This window comes from Siphateles boraxobius, unplaced genomic scaffold (assembly GCF_051911475.1).
Source record: "Siphateles boraxobius isolate OS27281-9 unplaced genomic scaffold, OSU_SipBor_1 253, whole genome shotgun sequence".
NCBI classification, from domain to species: Eukaryota; Metazoa; Chordata; class Actinopteri; order Cypriniformes; family Leuciscidae; genus Siphateles; species Siphateles boraxobius.
Genome location: NW_027508869.1, coordinates 77,501 through 105,000, shown reverse-complemented (window position 1 = coordinate 105,000; position 27,500 = coordinate 77,501). Strand labels below are relative to the sequence as shown.

The 27,500-nt window shown below is 31.9% G+C and overlaps 1 protein-coding gene across 2 annotated transcripts in view; it reads left to right on the top strand.

The window, feature by feature from the left end:
• zer1 (zyg-11 related, cell cycle regulator) overlaps positions 1-27,500 on the top strand; it is a 39,116-nt gene that overhangs the window by 124 nt on the left and 11,492 nt on the right. Inside the window, exons 1-5 of one of the 2 annotated variants that reach the window (XM_077243936.1) lie at positions 1-92; positions 23,364-23,606; positions 24,648-24,798; positions 25,614-26,047; positions 27,158-27,331. The exon at positions 1-92 is cut by the window's left edge and continues 124 nt beyond it. In XM_077243936.1, coding sequence (XP_077100051.1) covers positions 23,443-23,606; positions 24,648-24,798; positions 25,614-26,047; positions 27,158-27,331 — 923 coding nt within the window. In that variant the 5' untranslated portion in view covers positions 1-92; positions 23,364-23,442. Of the gene's footprint in view, positions 93-23,363; positions 23,945-24,647; positions 24,799-25,613; positions 26,048-27,157; positions 27,332-27,500 lie in introns of those variants that run through there. The other variant, XM_077243937.1, reaches the window with a different exon arrangement.

Genomic DNA, 27,500 nt, shown 5'->3' with positions numbered 1-27,500 from the left:
GGTTGTGTTGACATCAGAGCGCCGGAGATCATCAATAGATCATGTTCATATTTCTGCGTTTCTTGTGAATCGAAGCGGTGTACCGGCGTCAGGTAAGAGACACACGCACGCGCCGCGCGCGACAGACGCTGTCAATCACTGAGCGACTATATTAAACTCTCGCGCTTCATTGAGCTGCTAACGGCTAGCCCGCGCGCTAACACTCTTCACAAGATCAACACTGACACTAACATAAACACATCTACACAACAGGAGCGTCAACGGCACTATTAAACCTAATGGACATTGAATATAAGTTCCGCTTCATTAGAAAGCGCGAGCTGGTGTTTATCAGGAGTGTTTCCCCGGGCAGTGCGTGTAAACAACCGCGCAACCGCAACTAGAGCAACACATAAAAACACTGGAATATAAAAGAGTGGAATTGTGATTAGAGCTGATGATGATTTGTGTGTGTGTGTGTGTGTCAATGTTGCAATATTCATCAGTTATGAAACTAATTCGGTTCAATGTTGATTCAATTTAGTTCAATGTTGATTCAATTCAGTTGGGTAATGGTATGTGTGGGTCAATGTTACAATATCCATTAATTATTAAATTAATTCAATTCAGTTCAAAGTTGATTCAATTTAGTTGGATAATGATGTGTGTGTGCCTGTCAATGTTACAATATTAGTCAGTTACGAAATTAATTCAATTCAGTTCAATAAAATTGTCTATGCTGCAAAACGAATCAATTATGAAACATATTTAGTTCAATAACAGTGTCAATGCTGCAAAACGAATCAATTATGAAACTAATTCAGTTCAGTTCAAAAACAGTGTCAATGCTGCAAAACGAATCAATTATGAAACTAATTCAGTTCAGTTCAATAACAGTGTCAATGCTGCAAAACAAATCAATTATGAAACTAATTCAGTTCAGTTCAATAACAGTGTCAATGCTGCAAAACAAATCAATTATGAAACTAATTCAATTCAGTTCAATAACAGTGTCAATGCTGCAAAACGAATCAATTATGAAACTAATTCAGTTCAGTTCAATAACAGTGTCAATGCTGCAAAACAAATCAATTATGAAACTAATTCAATTCAGTTCAATAACAGTGTCAATGCTGCAAAACGAATCAATTATGAAACTAATTCAGTTCAGTTCAATAACAGTGTCAATGCTGCAAAACGAATCAATTATGAAACTAATTCAATTCAGTTCAATAACAGTGTCAATGCTGCAAAACAAATCAATTATGAAATCAATTCAATTAAGTTCAATAACAGTGTCAATGCTGCAAAACGAATGAATTATGAAACTAATTCAGTTCAATAACAGTGTCAATGCTGCAAAACGAATCAATTATGAAACTAATTCAATTCAGTTCAATAACAGTGTCAATGCTGCAAAACAAATCAATTATGAAACTAATTCAATTCAGTTCAATAACAGTGTCAATGCTGCAAAACAAATCAATTATGAAACTAATTCAATTCAGTTCAATAACAGTGTCAATGCTGCAAAACAAATCAATTATGAAACTAATTCAATTCAGTTCAATAACAGTGTCAATGCTGCAAAACGAATCAATTATGAAACTAATTCAATTCAGTTCAATAACAGTGTCAATGCTGCAAAACGAATCAATTATGAAATCAATTCAATTCAGTTCAATAACAGTGTCAATGCTGCAAAACAAATCAATTATGAAACTAATTCAATTCAGTTCAATAACAGTGTCAATGCTGCAAAACAAATTAATTATGAAACTAATTCAATTCAGTTCAATAACAGTGTCAATGCTGCAAAACGAATCAATTATGAAACTAATTCAATTCAGTTCAATAACAGTGTCAATGCTGCAAAACAAATCAATTATGAAACTAATTCAATTCAGTTCAATAACAGTGTCAATGCTGCAAAACGAATCAATTATGAAACTAATTCAATTCAGTTCAATAACAGTGTCAATGCTGCAAAACAAATCAATTATGAAACTAATTCAATTCAGTTCAATAACAGTGTCAATGCTGCAAAACAAATCAATTATGAAACTAATTCAATTCAGTTCAATAACAGTGTCAATGCTGCAAAACGAATCAATTATGAAACTAATTCAATTCAGTTCAATAACAGTGTCAATGCTGCAAAACAAATCAATTATGAAACTAATTCAATTCAGTTCAATAACAGTGTCAATGCTGCAAAACGAATCAATTATGAAACTAATTCAATTCAGTTCAATAACAGTGTCAATGCTGCAAAACGAATCAATTATGAAATCAATTCAATTCAGTTCAATAACAGTGTCAATGCTGCAAAACGAATCAATTATGAAACTAATTCAATTCAGTTCAATAACAGTGTCAATGCTGCAAAACGAATCAATTATGAAACTAATTCAATTCAGTTCAATAACAGTGTCAATGCTGCAAAACAAATCAATTATGAAATCAATTCAATTAAGTTCAATAACAGTGTCAATGCTGCAAAACGAATGAATTATGAAACTAATTCAATTCAGTTCAATAACAGTGTCAATGCTGCAAAACAAATCAATTATGAAACTAATTCAATTCAGTTCAATAACAGTGTCAATGCTGCAAAACGAATGAATTATGAAACTAATTCAGTTCAGTTCAATAACAGTGTCAATGCTGCAAAACGAATCAATTATGAAACTAATTCAATTCAGTTCAATAACAGTGTCAATGCTGCAAAACAAATCAATTATGAAATCAATTCAATTCAGTTCAATAACAGTGTCAATGCTGCAAAACAAATCAATTATGAAACTAATTCAATTCAGTTCAATAACAGTGTCAATGCTGGAAAACGAATCAATTATGAAACTAATTCAATTCAGTTCAATAACAGTGTCAATGCTGGAAAACGAATCAATTATGAAACTAATTCAATTCAGTTCAATAACAGTGTCAATGCTGCAAAACAAATCAATTATGAAATCAATTCAATTAAGTTCAATAACAGTGTCAATGCTGCAAAACGAATCAATTATGAAACTAATTCAATTCAGTTCAATAACAGTGTCAATGCTGCAAAACAAATCAATTATGAAACTAATTCAATTCAGTTCAATAACAGTGTCAATGCTGCAAAACAAATCAATTATGAAACTAATTCAATTCAGTTCAATAACAGTGTCAATGCTGCAAAACGAATCAATTATGAAACTAATTCAATTCAGTTCAATAACAGTGTCAATGCTGCAAAACAAATCAATTATGAAATCAATTCAATTCAGTTCAATAACAGTGTCAATGCTGCAAAACGAATCAATTATGAAACTAATTCAATTCAGTTCAATAACAGTGTCAATGCTGCAAAACGAATCAATTATGAAATCAATTCAATTCAGTTCAATAACAGTGTCAATGCTGCAAAACGAATCAATTATGAAACTAATTCAATTCAGTTCAATAACAGTGTCAATGCTGCAAAACGAATCAATTATGAAACTAATTCAATTCAGTTCAATAACAGTGTCAATGCTGCAAAACAAATCAATTATGAAATCAATTCAATTAAGTTCAATAACAGTGTCAATGCTGCAAAACGAATGAATTATGAAACTAATTCAATTCAGTTCAATAACAGTGTCAATGCTGCAAAACAAATCAATTATGAAACTAATTCAATTCAGTTCAATAACAGTGTCAATGCTGCAAAACGAATGAATTATGAAACTAATTCAGTTCAATAACAGTGTCAATGCTGCAAAACGAATGAATTATGAAACTAATTCAATTCAGTTCAATAACATTGTCAATGCTGCAAAACAAATCAATTATGAAACTAATTCAATTCAGTTCAATAACAGTGTCAATGCTGCAAAACGAATGAATTATGAAACTAATTCAGTTCAATAACAGTGTCAATGCTGCAAAACGAATCAATTATGAAACTAATTCAATTCAGTTCAATAACTGTCAATGCTGCAAAACAAATCAATTATGAAACTAATTCAATTCAGTTCAATAACAGTGTCAATGCTGCAAAACAAATCAATTATGAAACTAATTCAATTCAGTTCAATAACAGTGTCAATGCTGCAAAACAAATCAATTATGAAACTAATTCAATTCAGTTCAATAACAGTGTCAATGCTGGAAAACGAATCAATTATGAAACTAATTCAATTCAGTTCAATAACAGTGTCAATGCTGCAAAACGAATCAATTATGAAATCAATTCAATTCAGTTCAATAACAGTGTCAATGCTGCAAAACAAATCAATTATGAAACTAATTCAATTCAGTTCAATAACAGTGTCAATGCTGCAAAACAAATCAATTATGAAACTAATTCAATTCAGTTCAATAACAGTGTCAATGCTGCAAAACAAATCAATTATGAAACTAATTCAATTCAGTTCAATAACAGTGTCAATGCTGCAAAACGAATCAATTATGAAACTAATTCAATTCAGTTCAATAACAGTGTCAATGCTGCAAAACGAATCAATTATGAAATCAATTCAATTCAGTTCAATAACAGTGTCAATGCTGCAAAACAAATCAATTATGAAACTAATTCAATTCAGTTCAATAACAGTGTCAATGCTGCAAAACGAATCAATTATGAAACTAATTCAATTCAGTTCAATAACAGTGTCAATGCTGCAAAACAAATCAATTATGAAACTAATTCAATTCAGTTCAATAACAGTGTCAATGCTGCAAAACAAATCAATTATGAAACTAATTCAATTCAGTTCAATAACAGTGTCAATGCTGCAAAACGAATCAATTATGAAATCAATTCAATTCAGTTCAATAACAGTGTCAATGCTGCAAAACAAATCAATTATGAAACTAATTCAATTCAGTTCAATAACAGTGTCAATGCTGGAAAACGAATCAATTATGAAACTAATTCAATTCAGTTCAATAACAGTGTCAATGCTGCAAAACAAATCAATTATGAAACTAATTCAATTCAGTTCAATAACAGTGTCAATGCTGCAAAACAAATCAATTATGAAACTAATTCAATTCAGTTCAATAACAGTGTCAATGCTGCAAAACAAATCAATTATGAAATCAATTCAGTTCAATAACAGTGTCAATGCTGCAAAACAAATCAATTATGAAACTAATTCAATTCAGTTCAATAACAGTGTCAATGCTGGAAAACAAATCAATTATGAAACTAATTCAGTTCAATAACAGTGTCAATGCTGCAAAACGAATCAATTATGAAACTAATTCAATTCAGTTCAATAACTGTCAATGCTGCAAAACAAATCAATTATGAAACTAATTCAATTCAGTTCAATAACAGTGTCAATGCTGCAAAACAAATCAATTATGAAACTAATTCAATTCAGTTCAATAACAGTGTCAATGCTGCAAAACGAATCAATTATGAAACTAATTCAATTCAGTTCAATAACAGTGTCAATGCTGCAAAACGAATCAATTATGAAATCAATTCAATTCAGTTCAATAACAGTGTCAATGCTGCAAAACAAATCAATTATGAAACTAATTCAATTCAGTTCAATAACAGTGTCAATGCTGCAAAACGAATCAATTATGAAATCAATTCAATTCAGTTCAATAACAGTGTCAATGCTGCAAAACAAATCAATTATGAAACTAATTCAATTCAGTTCAATAACAGTGTCAATGCTGGAAAACGAATCAATTATGAAACTAATTCAATTCAGTTCAATAACAGTGTCAATGCTGCAAAACGAATCAATTATGAAACTAATTCAATTCAGTTCAATAACATTGTCAATGCTGGAAAACGAATCAATTATGAAACTAATTCAATTCAGTTCAATAACAGTGTCAATGCTGCAAAACAAATCAATTATGAAACTAATTCAATTCAGTTCAATAACAGTGTCAATGCTGGAAAACGAATCAATTATGAAACTAATTCAATTCAGTTCAATAACAGTGTCAATGCTGGAAAACGAATCAATTATGAAACTAATTCAATTCAGTTCAATAACAGTGTCAATGCTGGAAAACAAATCAATTATGAAACTAATTCAATTCAGTTCAATAACAGTGTCAATGCTGCAAAACAAATCAATTATGAAACTAATTCAATTCAGTTCAATAACAGTGTCAATGCTGGAAAACGAATCAATTATGAAACTAATTCAATTCAGTTCAATAACAGTGTCAATGCTGCAAAACAAATCAATTATGAAACTAATTCAATTCAGTTCAATAACAGTGTCAATGCTGCAAAACAAATCAATTATGAAATCAATTCAGTTCAATAACAGTGTCAATGCTGCAAAACAAATCAATTATGAAACTAATTCAATTCAGTTCAATAACAGTGTCAATGCTGCAAAACAAATCAATTATGAAATCAATTCAATTCAGTTCAATAACAGTGTCAATGCTGCAAAACAAATCAATTATGAAACTAATTCAATTAAGTTCAATAACAGTGTCAATGCTGCAAAACAAATCAATTATGAAATCAATTCAGTTCAATAACAGTGTCAATGCTGCAAAACAAATCAATTATGAAACTAATTCAATTCAGTTCAATAACAGTGTCAATGCTGCAAAACAAATCAATTATGAAACTAATTCAATTCAGTTCAATAACAGTGTCAATGCTGCAAAACAAATCAATTATGAAACTAATTCAATTCAGTTCAATAACAGTGTCAATGCTGCAAAACAAATCAATTATGAAACTAATTCAATTCAGTTCAATAACAGTGTCAATGCTGCAAAACAAATCAATTATGAAACTAATTCAATTCAGTTCAATAACAGTGTCAATGCTGCAAAACAAATCAATTATGAAACTAATTCAATTCAGTTCAATAACAGTGTCAATGCTGGAAAACGAATCAATTATGAAACTAATTCAATTCAGTTCAATAACAGTGTCAATGCTGGAAAACGAATCAATTATGAAACTAATTCAATTCAGTTCAATAACAGTGTCAATGCTGCAAAACAAATCAATTATGAAACTAATTCAATTCAGTTCAATAACAGTGTCAATGCTGCAAAACAAATCAATTATGAAACTAATTCAATTCAGTTCAATAACAGTGTCAATGCTGGAAAACGAATCAATTATGAAACTAATTCAATTCAGTTCAATAACAGTGTCAATGCTGCAAAACAAATCAATTATGAAACTAATTCAATTCAGTTCAATAACAGTGTCAATGCTGCAAAACAAATCAATTATGAAATCAATTCAGTTCAATAACAGTGTCAATGCTGCAAAACAAATCAATTATGAAACTAATTCAATTCAGTTCAATAACAGTGTCAATGCTGCAAAACAAATCAATTATGAAATCAATTCAATTCAGTTCAATAACAGTGTCAATGCTGCAAAACAAATCAATTATGAAACTAATTCAATTAAGTTCAATAACAGTGTCAATGCTGCAAAACAAATCAATTATGAAATCAATTCAGTTCAATAACAGTGTCAATGCTGCAAAACAAATCAATTATGAAACTAATTCAATTCAGTTCAATAACAGTGTCAATGCTGCAAAACAAATCAATTATGAAACTAATTCAATTCAGTTCAATAACAGTGTCAATGCTGCAAAACAAATCAATTATGAAACTAATTCAATTCAGTTCAATAACAGTGTCAATGCTGCAAAACAAATCAATTATGAAACTAATTCAATTCAGTTCAATAACAGTGTCAATGCTGCAAAACAAATCAATTATGAAACTAATTCAATTCAGTTCAATAACAGTGTCAATGCTGGAAAACGAATCAATTATGAAACTAATTCAATTCAGTTCAATAACAGTGTCAATGCTGGAAAACGAATCAATTATGAAACTAATTCAATTCAGTTCAATAACAGTGTCAATGCTGCAAAACGAATCAATTATGAAACTAATTCAGTTCAATAACAGTGTCAATGCTGCAAAACAAATCAATTATGAAACTAATTCAATTCAGTTCAATAACAGTGTCAATGCGGCAAAACAAATCAATTATGAAACTAATTCAATTCAGTTCAATAACAGTGTCAATGCTGCAAAACAAATCAATTATGAAACTAATTCAATTCAGTTCAATAACATTGTCAATGCTGCAAAACGAATCAATTATGAAACTAATTCAATTCAGTTCAATAACAGTGTCAATGCTGCAAAACAAATCAATTATGAAACTAATTCAATTCAGTTCAATAACAGTGTCAATGCTGGAAAACGAATCAATTATGAAACTAATTCAATTCAGTTCAATAACAGTGTCAATGCTGGAAAACGAATCAATTATGAAACTAATTCAATTCAGTTCAATAACAGTGTCAATGCTGCAAAACAAATCAATTATGAAACTAATTCAATTCAGTTCAATAACAGTGTCAATGCTGGAAAACGAATCAATTATGAAACTAATTCAATTCAGTTCAATAACAGTGTCAATGCTGGAAAACGAATCAATTATGAAACTAATTCAATTCAGTTCAATAACAGTGTCAATGCGGCAAAACAAATCAATTATGAAACTAATTCAATTCAGTTCAATAACAGTGTCAATGCTGCAAAACAAATCAATTATGAAACTAATTCAATTCAGTTCAATAACATTGTCAATGCTGCAAAACGAATCAATTATGAAACTAATTCAATTCAGTTCAATAACAGTGTCAATGCTGCAAAACAAATCAATTATGAAATCAATTCAATTCAGTTCAATAACAGTGTCAATGCGGCAAAACAAATCAATTATGAAACTAATTCAATTCAGTTCAATAACAGTGTCAATGCTGCAAAACAAATCAATTATGAAACTAATTCAATTCAGTTCAATAACATTGTCAATGCTGCAAAACGAATCAATTATGAAACTAATTCAGTTCAATAACAGTGTCAATGCTGCAAAACAAATCAATTATGAAACTAATTCAATTCAGTTCAATAACAGTGTCAATGCTGGAAAACGAATCAATTATGAAACTAATTCAATTCAGTTCAATAACAGTGTCAATGCTGGAAAACGAATCAATTATGAAACTAATTCAATTCAGTTTAATAACAGTGTCAATGCTGCAAAACGAATCAATTATGAAACTAATTCAGTTCAATAACAGTGTCAATGCTGCAAAACAAATCAATTATGAAACTAATTCAATTCAGTTCAATAACAGTGTCAATGCGGCAAAACAAATCAATTATGAAACTAATTCAATTCAGTTCAATAACAGTGTCAATGCTGCAAAACAAATCAATTATGAAACTAATTCAATTCAGTTCAATAACATTGTCAATGCTGCAAAACGAATCAATTATGAAACTAATTCAATTCAGTTCAATAACAGTGTCAATGCTGCAAAACAAATCAATTATGAAACTAATTCAATTCAGTTCAATAACAGTGTCAATGCTGCAAAACAAATCAATTATGAAACTAATTCAATTCAGTTCAATAACAGTGTCAATGCTGGAAAACGAATCAATTATGAAACTAATTCAATTCAGTTCAATAACAGTGTCAATGCTGCAAAACAAATCAATTATGAAACTAATTCAATTCAGTTCAATAACAGTGTCAATGCTGCAAAACGAATCAATTATGAAACTAATTCAATTCAGTTCAATAACAGTGTCAATGCTGCAAAACGAATCAATTATGAAATCAATTCAATTCAGTTCAATAACAGTGTCAATGCTGCAAAACGAATCAATTATGAAACTAATTCAATTCAGTTCAATAACAGTGTCAATGCTGCAAAACGAATCAATTATGAAACTAATTCAATTCAGTTCAATAACAGTGTCAATGCTGCAAAACAAATCAATTATGAAATCAATTCAATTAAGTTCAATAACAGTGTCAATGCTGCAAAACGAATGAATTATGAAACTAATTCAATTCAGTTCAATAACAGTGTCAATGCTGCAAAACAAATCAATTATGAAACTAATTCAATTCAGTTCAATAACAGTGTCAATGCTGCAAAACGAATGAATTATGAAACTAATTCAGTTCAGTTCAATAACAGTGTCAATGCTGCAAAACGAATCAATTATGAAACTAATTCAATTCAGTTCAATAACAGTGTCAATGCTGCAAAACAAATCAATTATGAAATCAATTCAATTCAGTTCAATAACAGTGTCAATGCTGCAAAACAAATCAATTATGAAACTAATTCAATTCAGTTCAATAACAGTGTCAATGCTGGAAAACGAATCAATTATGAAACTAATTCAATTCAGTTCAATAACAGTGTCAATGCTGGAAAACGAATCAATTATGAAACTAATTCAATTCAGTTCAATAACAGTGTCAATGCTGCAAAACAAATCAATTATGAAATCAATTCAATTAAGTTCAATAACAGTGTCAATGCTGCAAAACGAATCAATTATGAAACTAATTCAATTCAGTTCAATAACAGTGTCAATGCTGCAAAACAAATCAATTATGAAACTAATTCAATTCAGTTCAATAACAGTGTCAATGCTGCAAAACAAATCAATTATGAAACTAATTCAATTCAGTTCAATAACAGTGTCAATGCTGCAAAACGAATCAATTATGAAACTAATTCAATTCAGTTCAATAACAGTGTCAATGCTGCAAAACAAATCAATTATGAAACTAATTCAATTCAGTTCAATAACAGTGTCAATGCTGCAAAACGAATCAATTATGAAACTAATTCAATTCAGTTCAATAACAGTGTCAATGCTGCAAAACGAATCAATTATGAAATCAATTCAATTCAGTTCAATAACAGTGTCAATGCTGCAAAACGAATCAATTATGAAACTAATTCAATTCAGTTCAATAACAGTGTCAATGCTGCAAAACGAATCAATTATGAAACTAATTCAATTCAGTTCAATAACAGTGTCAATGCTGCAAAACAAATCAATTATGAAATCAATTCAATTAAGTTCAATAACAGTGTCAATGCTGCAAAACGAATGAATTATGAAACTAATTCAATTCAGTTCAATAACAGTGTCAATGCTGCAAAACAAATCAATTATGAAACTAATTCAATTCAGTTCAATAACAGTGTCAATGCTGCAAAACGAATGAATTATGAAACTAATTCAGTTCAATAACAGTGTCAATGCTGCAAAACGAATGAATTATGAAACTAATTCAATTCAGTTCAATAACATTGTCAATGCTGCAAAACAAATCAATTATGAAACTAATTCAATTCAGTTCAATAACAGTGTCAATGCTGCAAAACGAATGAATTATGAAACTAATTCAGTTCAATAACAGTGTCAATGCTGCAAAACGAATCAATTATGAAACTAATTCAATTCAGTTCAATAACTGTCAATGCTGCAAAACAAATCAATTATGAAACTAATTCAATTCAGTTCAATAACAGTGTCAATGCTGCAAAACAAATCAATTATGAAACTAATTCAATTCAGTTCAATAACAGTGTCAATGCTGCAAAACAAATCAATTATGAAACTAATTCAATTCAGTTCAATAACAGTGTCAATGCTGGAAAACGAATCAATTATGAAACTAATTCAATTCAGTTCAATAACAGTGTCAATGCTGCAAAACGAATCAATTATGAAATCAATTCAATTCAGTTCAATAACAGTGTCAATGCTGCAAAACAAATCAATTATGAAACTAATTCAATTCAGTTCAATAACAGTGTCAATGCTGCAAAACAAATCAATTATGAAACTAATTCAATTCAGTTCAATAACAGTGTCAATGCTGCAAAACAAATCAATTATGAAACTAATTCAATTCAGTTCAATAACAGTGTCAATGCTGCAAAACGAATCAATTATGAAACTAATTCAATTCAGTTCAATAACAGTGTCAATGCTGCAAAACGAATCAATTATGAAATCAATTCAATTCAGTTCAATAACAGTGTCAATGCTGCAAAACAAATCAATTATGAAACTAATTCAATTCAGTTCAATAACAGTGTCAATGCTGCAAAACGAATCAATTATGAAACTAATTCAATTCAGTTCAATAACAGTGTCAATGCTGCAAAACAAATCAATTATGAAACTAATTCAATTCAGTTCAATAACAGTGTCAATGCTGCAAAACAAATCAATTATGAAACTAATTCAATTCAGTTCAATAACAGTGTCAATGCTGCAAAACGAATCAATTATGAAATCAATTCAATTCAGTTCAATAACAGTGTCAATGCTGCAAAACAAATCAATTATGAAACTAATTCAATTCAGTTCAATAACAGTGTCAATGCTGCAAAACGAATCAATTATGAAATCAATTCAATTCAGTTCAATAACAGTGTCAATGCTGCAAAACAAATCAATTATGAAACTAATTCAATTCAGTTCAATAACAGTGTCAATGCTGCAAAACAAATCAATTATGAAACTAATTCAATTCAGTTCAATAACAGTGTCAATGCTGCAAAACAAATCAATTATGAAACTAATTCAATTCAGTTCAATAACAGTGTCAATGCTGGAAAACGAATCAATTATGAAACTAATTCAATTCAGTTCAATAACAGTGTCAATGCTGGAAAACGAATCAATTATGAAACTAATTCAATTCAGTTCAATAACAGTGTCAATGCTGGAAAACAAATCAATTATGAAACTAATTCAATTCAGTTCAATAACAGTGTCAATGCTGCAAAACAAATCAATTATGAAACTAATTCAATTCAGTTCAATAACAGTGTCAATGCTGGAAAACGAATCAATTATGAAACTAATTCAATTCAGTTCAATAACAGTGTCAATGCTGCAAAACAAATCAATTATGAAACTAATTCAATTCAGTTCAATAACAGTGTCAATGCTGCAAAACAAATCAATTATGAAACTAATTCAATTCAGTTCAATAACAGTGTCAATGCTGCAAAACAAATCAATTATGAAATCAATTCAGTTCAATAACAGTGTCAATGCTGCAAAACAAATCAATTATGAAACTAATTCAATTCAGTTCAATAACAGTGTCAATGCTGGAAAACAAATCAATTATGAAACTAATTCAGTTCAATAACAGTGTCAATGCTGCAAAACGAATCAATTATGAAACTAATTCAATTCAGTTCAATAACTGTCAATGCTGCAAAACAAATCAATTATGAAACTAATTCAATTCAGTTCAATAACAGTGTCAATGCTGCAAAACAAATCAATTATGAAACTAATTCAATTCAGTTCAATAACAGTGTCAATGCTGCAAAACGAATCAATTATGAAACTAATTCAATTCAGTTCAATAACAGTGTCAATGCTGCAAAACGAATCAATTATGAAATCAATTCAATTCAGTTCAATAACAGTGTCAATGCTGCAAAACAAATCAATTATGAAACTAATTCAATTCAGTTCAATAACAGTGTCAATGCTGCAAAACGAATCAATTATGAAATCAATTCAATTCAGTTCAATAACAGTGTCAATGCTGCAAAACAAATCAATTATGAAACTAATTCAATTCAGTTCAATAACAGTGTCAATGCTGGAAAACGAATCAATTATGAAACTAATTCAATTCAGTTCAATAACAGTGTCAATGCTGCAAAACGAATCAATTATGAAACTAATTCAATTCAGTTCAATAACATTGTCAATGCTGGAAAACGAATCAATTATGAAACTAATTCAATTCAGTTCAATAACAGTGTCAATGCTGCAAAACAAATCAATTATGAAACTAATTCAATTCAGTTCAATAACAGTGTCAATGCTGGAAAACGAATCAATTATGAAACTAATTCAATTCAGTTCAATAACAGTGTCAATGCTGGAAAACGAATCAATTATGAAACTAATTCAATTCAGTTCAATAACAGTGTCAATGCTGGAAAACAAATCAATTATGAAACTAATTCAATTCAGTTCAATAACAGTGTCAATGCTGCAAAACAAATCAATTATGAAACTAATTCAATTCAGTTCAATAACAGTGTCAATGCTGGAAAACGAATCAATTATGAAACTAATTCAATTCAGTTCAATAACAGTGTCAATGCTGCAAAACAAATCAATTATGAAACTAATTCAATTCAGTTCAATAACAGTGTCAATGCTGCAAAACAAATCAATTATGAAATCAATTCAGTTCAATAACAGTGTCAATGCTGCAAAACAAATCAATTATGAAACTAATTCAATTCAGTTCAATAACAGTGTCAATGCTGCAAAACAAATCAATTATGAAATCAATTCAATTCAGTTCAATAACAGTGTCAATGCTGCAAAACAAATCAATTATGAAACTAATTCAATTAAGTTCAATAACAGTGTCAATGCTGCAAAACAAATCAATTATGAAATCAATTCAGTTCAATAACAGTGTCAATGCTGCAAAACAAATCAATTATGAAACTAATTCAATTCAGTTCAATAACAGTGTCAATGCTGCAAAACAAATCAATTATGAAACTAATTCAATTAAGTTCAATAACAGTGTCAATGCTGCAAAACAAATCAATTATGAAATCAATTCAGTTCAATAACAGTGTCAATGCTGCAAAACAAATCAATTATGAAACTAATTCAATTCAGTTCAATAACAGTGTCAATGCTGCAAAACAAATCAATTATGAAACTAATTCAATTCAGTTCAATAACAGTGTCAATGCTGCAAAACAAATCAATTATGAAACTAATTCAATTCAGTTCAATAACAGTGTCAATGCTGCAAAACAAATCAATTATGAAACTAATTCAATTCAGTTCAATAACAGTGTCAATGCTGCAAAACAAATCAATTATGAAACTAATTCAATTCAGTTCAATAACAGTGTCAATGCTGGAAAACGAATCAATTATGAAACTAATTCAATTCAGTTCAATAACAGTGTCAATGCTGGAAAACGAATCAATTATGAAACTAATTCAATTCAGTTCAATAACAGTGTCAATGCTGCAAAACGAATCAATTATGAAACTAATTCAGTTCAATAACAGTGTCAATGCTGCAAAACAAATCAATTATGAAACTAATTCAATTCAGTTCAATAACAGTGTCAATGCGGCAAAACAAATCAATTATGAAACTAATTCAATTCAGTTCAATAACAGTGTCAATGCTGCAAAACAAATCAATTATGAAACTAATTCAATTCAGTTCAATAACATTGTCAATGCTGCAAAACGAATCAATTATGAAACTAATTCAATTCAGTTCAATAACAGTGTCAATGCTGCAAAACAAATCAATTATGAAACTAATTCAATTCAGTTCAATAACAGTGTCAATGCTGGAAAACGAATCAATTATGAAACTAATTCAATTCAGTTCAATAACAGTGTCAATGCTGGAAAACGAATCAATTATGAAACTAATTCAATTCAGTTCAATAACAGTGTCAATGCTGCAAAACAAATCAATTATGAAACTAATTCAATTCAGTTCAATAACAGTGTCAATGCTGGAAAACGAATCAATTATGAAACTAATTCAATTCAGTTCAATAACAGTGTCAATGCTGGAAAACGAATCAATTATGAAACTAATTCAATTCAGTTCAATAACAGTGTCAATGCGGCAAAACAAATCAATTATGAAACTAATTCAATTCAGTTCAATAACAGTGTCAATGCTGCAAAACAAATCAATTATGAAACTAATTCAATTCAGTTCAATAACATTGTCAATGCTGCAAAACGAATCAATTATGAAACTAATTCAATTCAGTTCAATAACAGTGTCAATGCTGCAAAACAAATCAATTATGAAATCAATTCAATTCAGTTCAATAACAGTGTCAATGCGGCAAAACAAATCAATTATGAAACTAATTCAATTCAGTTCAATAACAGTGTCAATGCTGCAAAACAAATCAATTATGAAACTAATTCAATTCAGTTCAATAACATTGTCAATGCTGCAAAACGAATCAATTATGAAACTAATTCAGTTCAATAACAGTGTCAATGCTGCAAAACAAATCAATTATGAAACTAATTCAATTCAGTTCAATAACAGTGTCAATGCTGGAAAACGAATCAATTATGAAACTAATTCAATTCAGTTCAATAACAGTGTCAATGCTGGAAAACGAATCAATTATGAAACTAATTCAATTCAGTTTAATAACAGTGTCAATGCTGCAAAACGAATCAATTATGAAACTAATTCAGTTCAATAACAGTGTCAATGCTGCAAAACAAATCAATTATGAAACTAATTCAATTCAGTTCAATAACAGTGTCAATGCGGCAAAACAAATCAATTATGAAACTAATTCAATTCAGTTCAATAACAGTGTCAATGCTGCAAAACAAATCAATTATGAAACTAATTCAATTCAGTTCAATAACATTGTCAATGCTGCAAAACGAATCAATTATGAAACTAATTCAATTCAGTTCAATAACAGTGTCAATGCTGCAAAACAAATCAATTATGAAACTAATTCAATTCAGTTCAATAACAGTGTCAATGCTGCAAAACAAATCAATTATGAAACTAATTCAATTCAGTTCAATAACAGTGTCAATGCTGGAAAACGAATCAATTATGAAACTAATTCAATTCAGTTCAATAACAGTGTCAATGCTGGAAAACGAATCAATTATGAAACTAATTCAATTCAGTTCAATAACAGTGTCAATGCTGCAAAACAAATCAATTATGAAACTAATTCAATTCAGTTCAATAACATTGTCAATGCTGCAAAACGAATCAATTATGAAACTAATTCAGTTCAATAACAGTGTCAATGCTGCAAAACAAATCAATTATGAAACTAATTCAATTCAGTTCAATAACAGTGTCAATGCTGCAAAACAAATCAATTATGAAATCAATTCAATTCAGTTCAATAACAGTGTCAATGCTGCAAAACAAATCAATTATGAAACTAATTCAATTCAGTTCAATAACAGTGTCAATGCTGCAAAACGAATCAATTATGAAACTAATTCAATTCAGTTCAATAACAGTGTCAATGCTGCAAAACAAATCAATTATGAAACTAATTCAATTCAGTTCAATAACAGTGTCAATGCTGGAAAACGAATCAATTATGAAACTAATTCAATTCAGTTCAATAACAGTGTCAATGCTGCAAAACGAATCAATTATGAAACTAATTCAATTCAGTTCAATAACAGTGTCAATGCTGGAAAACGAATCAATTATGAAACTAATTCAATTCAGTTCAATAACAGTGTCAATGCTGCAAAACAAATCAATTATGAAACTAATTCAATTCAGTTCAATAACAGTGTCAATGCTGGAAAACGAATCAATTATGAAACTAATTAAATTCAGTTCAATAACAGTGTCAATGCTGGAAAACGAATCAATTATGAAACTAATTCAATTCAGTTCAATAACAGTGTCAATGCTGGAAAACAAATCAATTATGAAACTAATTCAATTCAGTTCAATAACAGTGTCAATGCTGCAAAACAAATCAATTATGAAACTAATTCAATTCAGTTCAATAACAGTGTCAATGCTGGAAAACGAATCAATTATGAAACTAATTCAATTCAGTTCAATAACAGTGTCAATGCTGCAAAACAAATCAATTATGAAACTAATTCAATTCAGTTCAATAACAGTGTCAATGCTGCAAAACAAATCAATTATGAAATCAATTCAGTTCAATAACAGTGTCAATGCTGCAAAACAAATCAATTATGAAACTAATTCAATTCAGTTCAATAACAGTGTCAATGCTGCAAAACAAATCAATTATGAAATCAATTCAATTCAGTTCAATAACAGTGTCAATGCTGCAAAACAAATCAATTATGAAACTAATTCAATTAAGTTCAATAACAGTGTCAATGCTGCAAAACAAATCAATTATGAAATCAATTCAGTTCAATAACAGTGTCAATGCTGGAAAACGAATCAATTATGAAACTAATTCAATTCAGTTCAATAACAGTGTCAATGCTGGAAAACGAATCAATTATGAAACTAATTCAATTCAGTTCAATAACAGTGTCAATGCTGCAAAACAAATCAATTATGAAACTAATTCAATTCAGTTCAATAACAGTGTCAATGCTGCAAAACAAATCAATTATGAAATCAATTCAATTCAGTTCAATAACAGTGTCAATGCTGCAAAACAAATCAATTATGAAACTAATTCAATTAAGTTCAATAACAGTGTCAATGCTGCAAAACAAATCAATTATGAAACTAATTCAATTCAGTTCAATAACAGTGTCAATGCTGCAAAACAAATCAATTATGAAACTAATTCAATTCAGTTCAATAACAGTGTCAATGCTGCAAAACCAATCAATTATGAAACTAATTCAATTCAGTTCAATAACAGTGTCAATGCTGCAAAACAAATCAATTATGAAACTAATTCAATTCAGTTCAATAACAGTGTCAATGCTGCAAAACAAATCAATTATGAAACTAATTCAATTCAGTTCAATAACAGTGTCAATGCTGGAAAACGAATCAATTATGAAACTAATTCAATTCAGTTCAATAACAGTGTCAATGCTGGAAAACGAATCAATTATGAAACTAATTAAATTCAGTTCAATAACAGTGTCAATGCTGCAAAACGAATCAATTATGAAACTAATTCAGTTCAATAACAGTGTCAATGCTGCAAAACAAATCAATTATGAAACTAATTCAATTCAGTTCAATAACAGTGTCAATGCGGCAAAACAAATCAATTATGAAACTAATTCAATTCAGTTCAATAACAGTGTCAATGCTGCAAAACAAATCAATTATGAAACTAATTCAATTCAGTTCAATAACATTGTCAATGCTGCAAAACGAATCAATTATGAAACTAATTCAATTCAGTTCAATAACAGTGTCAATGCTGCAAAACAAATCAATTATGAAACTAATTCAATTCAGTTCAATAACAGTGTCAATGCTGCAAAACAAATCAATTATGAAACTAATTCAATTCAGTTCAATAACAGTGTCAATGCTGGAAAACGAATCAATTATGAAACTAATTCAATTCAGTTCAATAACAGTGTCAATGCTGGAAAACGAATCAATTATGAAACTAATTCAATTCAGTTCAATAACAGTGTCAATGCTGCAAAACAAATCAATTATGAAACTAATTCAATTCAGTTCAATAACAGTGTCAATGCTGGAAAACGAATCAATTATGAAACTAATTCAATTCAGTTCAATAACAGTGTCAATGCTGGAAAACGAATCAATTATGAAACTAATTCAATTCAGTTCAATAACAGTGTCAATGCGGCAAAACAAATCAATTATGAAACTAATTCAATTCAGTTCAATAACAGTGTCAATGCTGCATAACAAATCAATTATGAAACTAATTCAATTCAGTTCAATAACATTGTCAATGCTGCAAAACGAATCAATTATGAAACTAATTCAATTCAGTTCAATAACAGTGTCAATGCTGCAAAACAAATCAATTATGAAATCAATTCAATTCAGTTCAATAACAGTGTCAATGCGGCAAAACAAATCAATTATGAAACTAATTCAATTCAGTTCAATAACAGTGTCAATGCTGCAAAACAAATCAATTATGAAACTAATTCAATTCAGTTCAATAACATTGTCAATGCTGCAAAACGAATCAATTATGAAACTAATTCAGTTCAATAACAGTGTCAATGCTGCAAAACAAATCAATTATGAAACTAATTCAATTCAGTTCAATAACAGTGTCAATGCTGGAAAACAAATCAATTATGAAACTAATTCAATTCAGTTCAATAACAGTGTCAATGCTGGAAAACGAATCAATTATGAAACTAATTCAATTCAGTTCAATAACAGTGTCAATGCTGCAAAACGAATCAATTATGAAACTAATTCAGTTCAATAACAGTGTCAATGCTGCAAAACAAATCAATTATGAAACTAATTCAATTCAGTTCAATAACAGTGTCAATGCGGCAAAACAAATCAATTATGAAACTAATTCAATTCAGTTCAATAACAGTGTCAATGCTGCAAAACAAATCAATTATGAAACTAATTCAATTCAGTTCAATAACATTGTCAATGCTGCAAAACGAATCAATTATGAAACTAATTCAATTCAGTTCAATAACAGTGTCAATGCTGCAAAACAAATCAATTATGAAACTAATTCAATTCAGTTCAATAACAGTGTCAATGCTGCAAAACAAATCAATTATGAAACTAATTCAATTCAGTTCAATAACAGTGTCAATGCTGGAAAACGAATCAATTATGAAACTAATTCAATTCAGTTCAATAACAGTGTCAATGCTGGAAAACGAATCAATTATGAAACTAATTCAATTCAGTTCAATAACAGTGTCAATGCTGCAAAACAAATCAATTATGAAACTAATTCAATTCAGTTCAATAACAGTGTCAATGCTGGAAAACGAATCAATTATGAAACTAATTCAATTCAGTTCAATAACAGTGTCAATGCTGGAAAACGAATCAATTATGAAACTAATTCAATTCAGTTCAATAACAGTGTCAATGCGGCAAAACAAATCAATTATGAAACTAATTCAATTCAGTTCAATAACAGTGTCAATGCTGCAAAACAAATCAATTATGAAACTAATTCAATTCAGTTCAATAACATTGTCAATGCTGCAAAACGAATCAATTATGAAACTAATTCAATTCAGTTCAATAACAGTGTCAATGCTGCAAAACAAATCAATTATGAAATCAATTCAATTCAGTTCAATAACAGTGTCAATGCGGCAAAACAAATCAATTATGAAACTAATTCAATTCAGTTCAATAACAGTGTCAATGCTGCAAAACAAATCAATTATGAAACTAATTCAATTCAGTTCAATAACATTGTCAATGCTGCAAAACGAATCAATTATGAAACTAATTCAATTCAGTTCAATAACAGTGTCAATGCTGCAAAACAAATCAATTATGAAACTAATTCAATTCAGTTCAATAACAGTGTCAATGCTGGAAAACGAATCAATTATGAAACTAATTCAATTCAGTTCAATAACAGTGTCAATGCTGGAAAACGAATCAATTATGAAACTAATTCAATTCAGTTCAATAACAGTGTCAATGCTGCAAAACAAATCAATTATGAAACTAATTCAATTCAGTTCAATAACAGTGTCAATGCTGGAAAACGAATCAATTATGAAACTAATTCAATTCAGTTCAATAACAGTGTCAATGCTGGAAAACGAATCAATTATGAAACTAATTCAATTCAGTTCAATAACAGTGTCAATGCGGCAAAACAAATCAATTATGAAACTAATTCAATTCAGTTCAATAACAGTGTCAATGCTGCAAAACAAATCAATTATGAAACTAATTCAATTCAGTTCAATAACATTGTCAATGCTGCAAAACGAATCAATTATGAAACTAATTCAATTCAGTTCAATAACAGTGTCAATGCTGCAAAACAAATCAATTATGAAACTAATTCAATTCAGTTCAATAACAGTGTCAATGCTGCAAAACAAATCAATTATGAAACTAATTCAATTCAGTTCAATAACAGTGTCAATGCTGGAAAACGAATCAATTATGAAACTAATTCAATTCAGTTCAATAACAGTGTCAATGCTGGAAAACGAATCAATTATGAAACTAATTCAATTCAGTTCAATAACAGTGTCAATGCTGCAAAACAAATCAATTATGAAACTAATTCAATTCAGTTCAATAACAGTGTCAATGCTGGAAAACGAATCAATTATGAAACTAATTCAATTCAGTTCAATAACAGTGTCAATGCTGGAAAACGAATCAATTATGAAACTAATTCAATTCAGTTCAATAACAGTGTCAATGCTGCAAAACAAATCAATTATGAAACTAATTCAATTCAGTTCAATAACAGTGTCAATGCTGCAAAACAAATCAATTATGAAACTAATTCAATTCAGTTCAATAACAGTGTCAATGCTGCAAAACAAATCAATTATGAAACTAATTCAATTCAGTTCAATAACAGTGTCAATGCTGGAAAACGAATCAATTATGAAACTAATTCAATTCAGTTCAATAACAGTGTCAATGCTGGAAAACGAATCAATTATGAAACTAATTCAATTCAGTTCAATAACAGTGTCAATGCTGCAAAACAAATCAATTATGAAACTAATTCAATTCAGTTCAATAACAGTGTCAATGCTGCAAAACAAATCAATTATGAAACTAATTCAATTCAGTTCAATAACAGTGTCAATGCTGCAAAACAAATCAATTATGAAACTAATTCAATTTAGTTCAATAACAGTGTCAATGCTGCAAAACGAATCAATTATGAAACTAATTCAATTTAGTTCAATAACAGTGTCAATGCTGCAAAACGAATGAATTATGAAATCAATTCAGTTCAATAACAGTGTCAATGCTGCAAAACAAATCAATTATGAAACTAATTCAATTCAGTTCAATAACAGTGTCAATGCTGCAAAACAAATCAATTATGAAACTAATTCAATTCAGTTCAATAACAGTGTCAATGCTGCAAAACGAATGAATTATGAAATCAATTAAGTTCAATTCCATTCAGTTCAATAACAGTGTCAATGCTGCAAAATGAATCAATTATGAAACTAATTCAATTCAGTTCAATAACAGTGTCAATGCTGCAAAACGAATGAATTATGAAATCAATTCAATTCAGTTCAATAACAGTGTCAGTGCTGCAAAATGAATCAATTATGAAACTAATTCAATTCAGTTCAATAACAGTGTCAATGCTGGAAAACGAATCAATTATGAAACTAATTCAATTCAGTTCATTAACAGTGTCAATGCTGCAAAACGAATCAATTATGAAACTAATTCAATTCAGTTCAATAACAATGTCAATGACGCTAAACGAATCAATTATGAAACTAATTCAGTTCAATAACAGTGTCAATGCTGCAAAACAAATCAATTATGAAATCAATTAAATTCAGTTCAATAACAGTGTCAATGCTGCAAAACGAATGAATTATGAAACTAATTCAATTCAGTACAATAACAGTGTCAGTGACGCAAAACGAATGAATTATGAAATCAATTCAATTCAGTTCAATAACAGTGTCAATGCTGCAAAACAAATCAATTATGAAATCAATTCAATTCAGTTCAATAACAGTGTCAGTGCTGCAAAATGAATCAATTATGAAACTAATTCAATTCAGTTCAATAACAGTGTCAATGCTGCAAAACGAATCAATTATGAAACTAATTCAATTCAGTTCAATAACAGTGTCAATGACGCTAACCGAATCAATTATGAAACTAATTCAGTATAGTTCAATAACAGTGTCAATGTCCCAAAGTTCATTAATTATGAAAGAAATTCAATTCAGTTCAATATGTTTTGAAGTTCCTCAGTTACGAGCTCTATAAAGTCAGTAGAGAACATGATTCAGCTCAGTGTGTTCTGGCCTGATAGAGTCAGTGGGATCATTAATATCAGTGTGTTGTTCTGGTCGCTCAGGTGGAGTGTGTTCTGGTCCATCTCGATGTGCGGCGCTGAGACCCGGCCCGCAGTCCTGCAGTTCTGATCGAGCGTCGTCATGGCGATGGCAGTGGGGGACGACCCGGAGAGCCTGATGTCCCTGGTCACCGTGTTCTGCCTGAAGAACCTGCGCAGAACCATGTGCTACAGCGAGCAGAACCGGCTCCGCCTGCGGCCCGACGTGTTCCTGCCCAGCGAGATCTGCGACCGGCTGGTGCACGCGTACGTGTGTGTGTGTGTCTGAGTGTGTGTGTGTGTCTGAGTGTGTGTGTGTGTGTGTGAGTGAGTGTGTGTCTGAGTGTGTGTGTGTGTGTGTGTGTGTGTGTGTGTGTGTGTGTGTGTGTGTGTGTGTGCGGGCCGACGTGTTCCTGCCCAGTGAGATCTGCGACCGGCTGGTGCACGCGTACGTGTGTGTGTGTGTCTGAGTGTGTGTGTGTGTCTGAGTGTGTGTGTGTGTGTGTGAGTGAGTGTGTGTCTGAGTGTGTGTGTGTGTGTGTGTGTGTGTGTGTGCGGCCCGACGTGTTCCTGCCCAGCGAGATCTGCGACCGGCTGGTGCACGCGTACGTGTGTGTGTGTGTCTGAGTGAATCTGTGTGTCTGAGTGTGTGTGTGTGTGTCTGAGTGTGTGTGTGTGTGTCTGAGTGTGTGTGTGTGTGTGTCTGAGTGTGTGTGTGTGTGTGTGTCTGAGTGAATGTGTGTGTCTGAGTGTGTGTGTGTGTGTCTGAGTGTGTGTGTGTGTGTGTCTGAGTGTGTGTGTGTGTGTCTGAGTGTGTGTGTGTGTGTGAGTGTGTGTGTGTGTCTGAGTGTGTGTGTGTGTCTGTCTGAGTGTGTGTGTGTCTGAGTGTGTGTGTCTGAGTGTGTGTGTCTGAGTGTGTGTGTCTGGGTGTGTGTCTGAGTGTGTGTCTGAGTGTGTGTCTGAGTGTGTGTCTGAGTGTGTGTCTGAGTGTGTGTCTGAGTGTGTGTCTGAGTGTGTGTCTGAGTGTGTGTCTGAGTGTGTGTCTGAGTGTGTGTCTGAGCGTGTGTGTCTGAGTGTGTGTCTGAGCGTGTGTGTCAGTGTGTCTGAGCGTGTGTGTCTGAGTGTGTGTCTGAGCGTGTGTGTCAGTGTGTCTGAGCGTGTGTGTCTGAGTGTGTGTCTGAGTGTGTGTCTGAGCGTGTGTGTCAGTGTGTGTGTGTGTGTGTGTGTGTGTGTGTGTGTGTGTGTCTGTCTGAGTGTGTCTGAGTGTGTGAGGTGCTCTGAGGCTGACGCTGATGCTTTGATTGACAGGTATGTGGATCTGGTGCACACTGACAGTGAGTTCGAGCCGCTGGACGGGTTCTTCCAGCTCTTCAGTGACCCGCGCAGCACCAGAGTCACACGCCTACACCTGAGGGACGACTTCATCCGGGACCGGGACCTGGAGGCCCTCGCAAAACAGGTGAGGAACCAGCACTGGGCTGATGGATGCATGTGGGCGTGGCACTTACACATGGAGGCGGGGCCTAGCCTGAGCAGGGGCGGGGTTTAAGAGGCCAGTTATTATGACATTCAAAGGTCAAAACAGCGTATAAAATGACATGCGTGGATAATCATTCACAATAAAGTGCATTTAGACAGTGTGAATTCTGACTTTAAATGCTTTTCTCAAGTGCGTCACATGGAGGGAGTCGAAATACTTTCACTCTCAGCCTTTGTTCTTTCATTATGGTGGTGTAATAAGAGAGATCAGGTGAGATGATCACCTGACCGACACACTTGAACTTTCATTTAGTCCTGCGGTGTGTTAATGATACTGAACACGTTTCAGTTCAAAGCAGGGGAAAAAATAATCCATGTGTCTCTAGAATATAATTCACCTTTACTTTGAGTTTAGAATAGGGACTTTTCCATCCAAATAAACCGCATTCTCAAGTAAATTCAACCATTACATACAGTGAAGTTCTAGTTAAAGAATAATCGAGGCATGTTAGCATAGTTTTTCCTCGAAATCATTAAGTGATATATTGTATAGCAAATCTCAATTGGTTGATTGTTTATATCGTCTAAAAATACAACAATGCTATTATTTATCTCGGACTATATGGCATTAAGATATTATAAACATCAGCATCATGATTTTCTGAAACGATGTGTATTGTGAAAAGCATTATACAAATAAATCTGACTTGATTGATGATTTATGAATTGAATGTTTGAACTGTTCAGTTTCAAGGAACTGATTGGCTGTTGATGTGTGTGTGTGTGTGTGTGCAGGATCTGATGGAGCTGCAGCTGAGCTCCTGCACGCGTGTGACGGCTCGAGGCCTGCGGACGCTGCTCAGCTTCAGGCACTCTCTGCTGTCGCTCAGCCTCTTCGGCTCCTCCAGCCTCTTCTTCAGGCCGGCGTGTGAGGAGGAGGAGGAGGAGGAGGAGGAGGACGTGCGCACACACACGCTGGACCGCAGCTTCAGCTTCCAGGGCTTCAGGCGTCTGCGCGTGCTGAACGTGGGCGGCCTGACGCCGGAGCTGGACGTGGAGTCGCTGCTGACGCCGCTGCCCTCGCTGAGCTCGCTCGACCTCTCCGGCGCGCGCGTCCCTCGCCCCGCCTTCCTCGCGCAGTGGCGGGAGCGGCTGGCGTCGCTGGTGCTGTATAACGTGGAGCTGACGGAGGAGCTCGTACACACACTGCTGCTGATGAGCAAACTCCGGTGAGGACACACACACGCGGGGTTTAGCGAGTCCGATTCCAGTTGTGCTTATCCATTACGATTCTTCATTTTGATTCCAATAAGTGTGACAGATACATTTCTGATTAACAAAGTAATTTTCAATAATGTTTCTTGAGCAGCAAATCATCATATTATAGTGATTTCTGAAGGATCATGTGACACTGAAGACTGGAGTAATGATGCTGAAAATTCAGCTTTGATCACAGGAATAAATTACACTTTACTATATATTCACATAGAAAACAGCTGATTTACATTATAATAATATTTCACTGTTTTTACTGTATTTTTGATTAGGTGCGCTTCGGTCAAAGTTTTTTTTTTTTTTTTTTGAAATTTTTTCTTCATCGGAATGGTACGAAACTTTGTAAAGGTTTTGGCACTTGCTAAAAAAATGCATGATTCATGATTGGAACAGGTTAAATAGTCCTGAAAACAATATTCACACTTGTGTTTCTCGCGGTCAGAAACGAGCGCATTGTAAATGAATGAGAGTTTCCTCTAGTGGAAGCATTTGGAACTGCAGCCGGACAACATCTCACTGAACGCTCATTTACTGAGATATCAGCTCACATGTGCAACACAACTGCTTTACATTTATGGCTTTGCTTAAATAAAACGTGTTTTTAAAAATATATATTTCATATGAACATTTTAAATAGTATTTTTGTGCATTTTTCATAACAATACAATTAAAGTTCTGTTACTTTTTTAAAGTTTACTTTTTTAAACTTCTTTCACTTCAGCAATAATCTGCCAAGTGTCTCTATGTGATCAAACTTCAGTCTGTGCTTTAAAGCGTTCAAGATTTACCACAGTTTCATCTGGAGGGTGAAACCAGGTCTATGCTCAAAAAGTGAATAAATGCATTATAAAAATAATTTAGTATAAAAAAGCCCCTAAAAATTCAAAATCATATATCAAACTAAAAAATAGTTTTAAATTTCATTTACAAAAAAAGAGAAAATTCTGTACGCTTTGACCGGCTTCGTGAAGAACGGCACGCAAAGGTTTAACAAACTCTTCGATTAACAACATTAGATCATCTGAAGGAGTGAACGCTTGACGGGCGATCACATGTTTCCTCAGACACCTGGATATCTCCCGGGAGAATCAGAGATCGTCCAAGTTTAAGATGACGAGGAAGATCTTGAGCAGCCTCGCGCAGAGTTTGGTGGATCTGGTGTCGCTGGACATCTCTGGACACATCATGCTGGACAACGTCACGGTGCCGGCGCTGGAGGACGCGCTGGGCCGCCCGAGGTGAGCCAGTCACGCTCATGCAGACGCTTTTATCCAGAGCCACTCAGTGCATTACCAGCTGCTCGTTTACTGTCTTATCAGTTCTGGCTTTCCCTGGGAATCGAACCCATGACCTTGGCGTTGCAAGCGCCAACACTCTATTGTTTGAGCTACAGGAAAGCTAGACTAC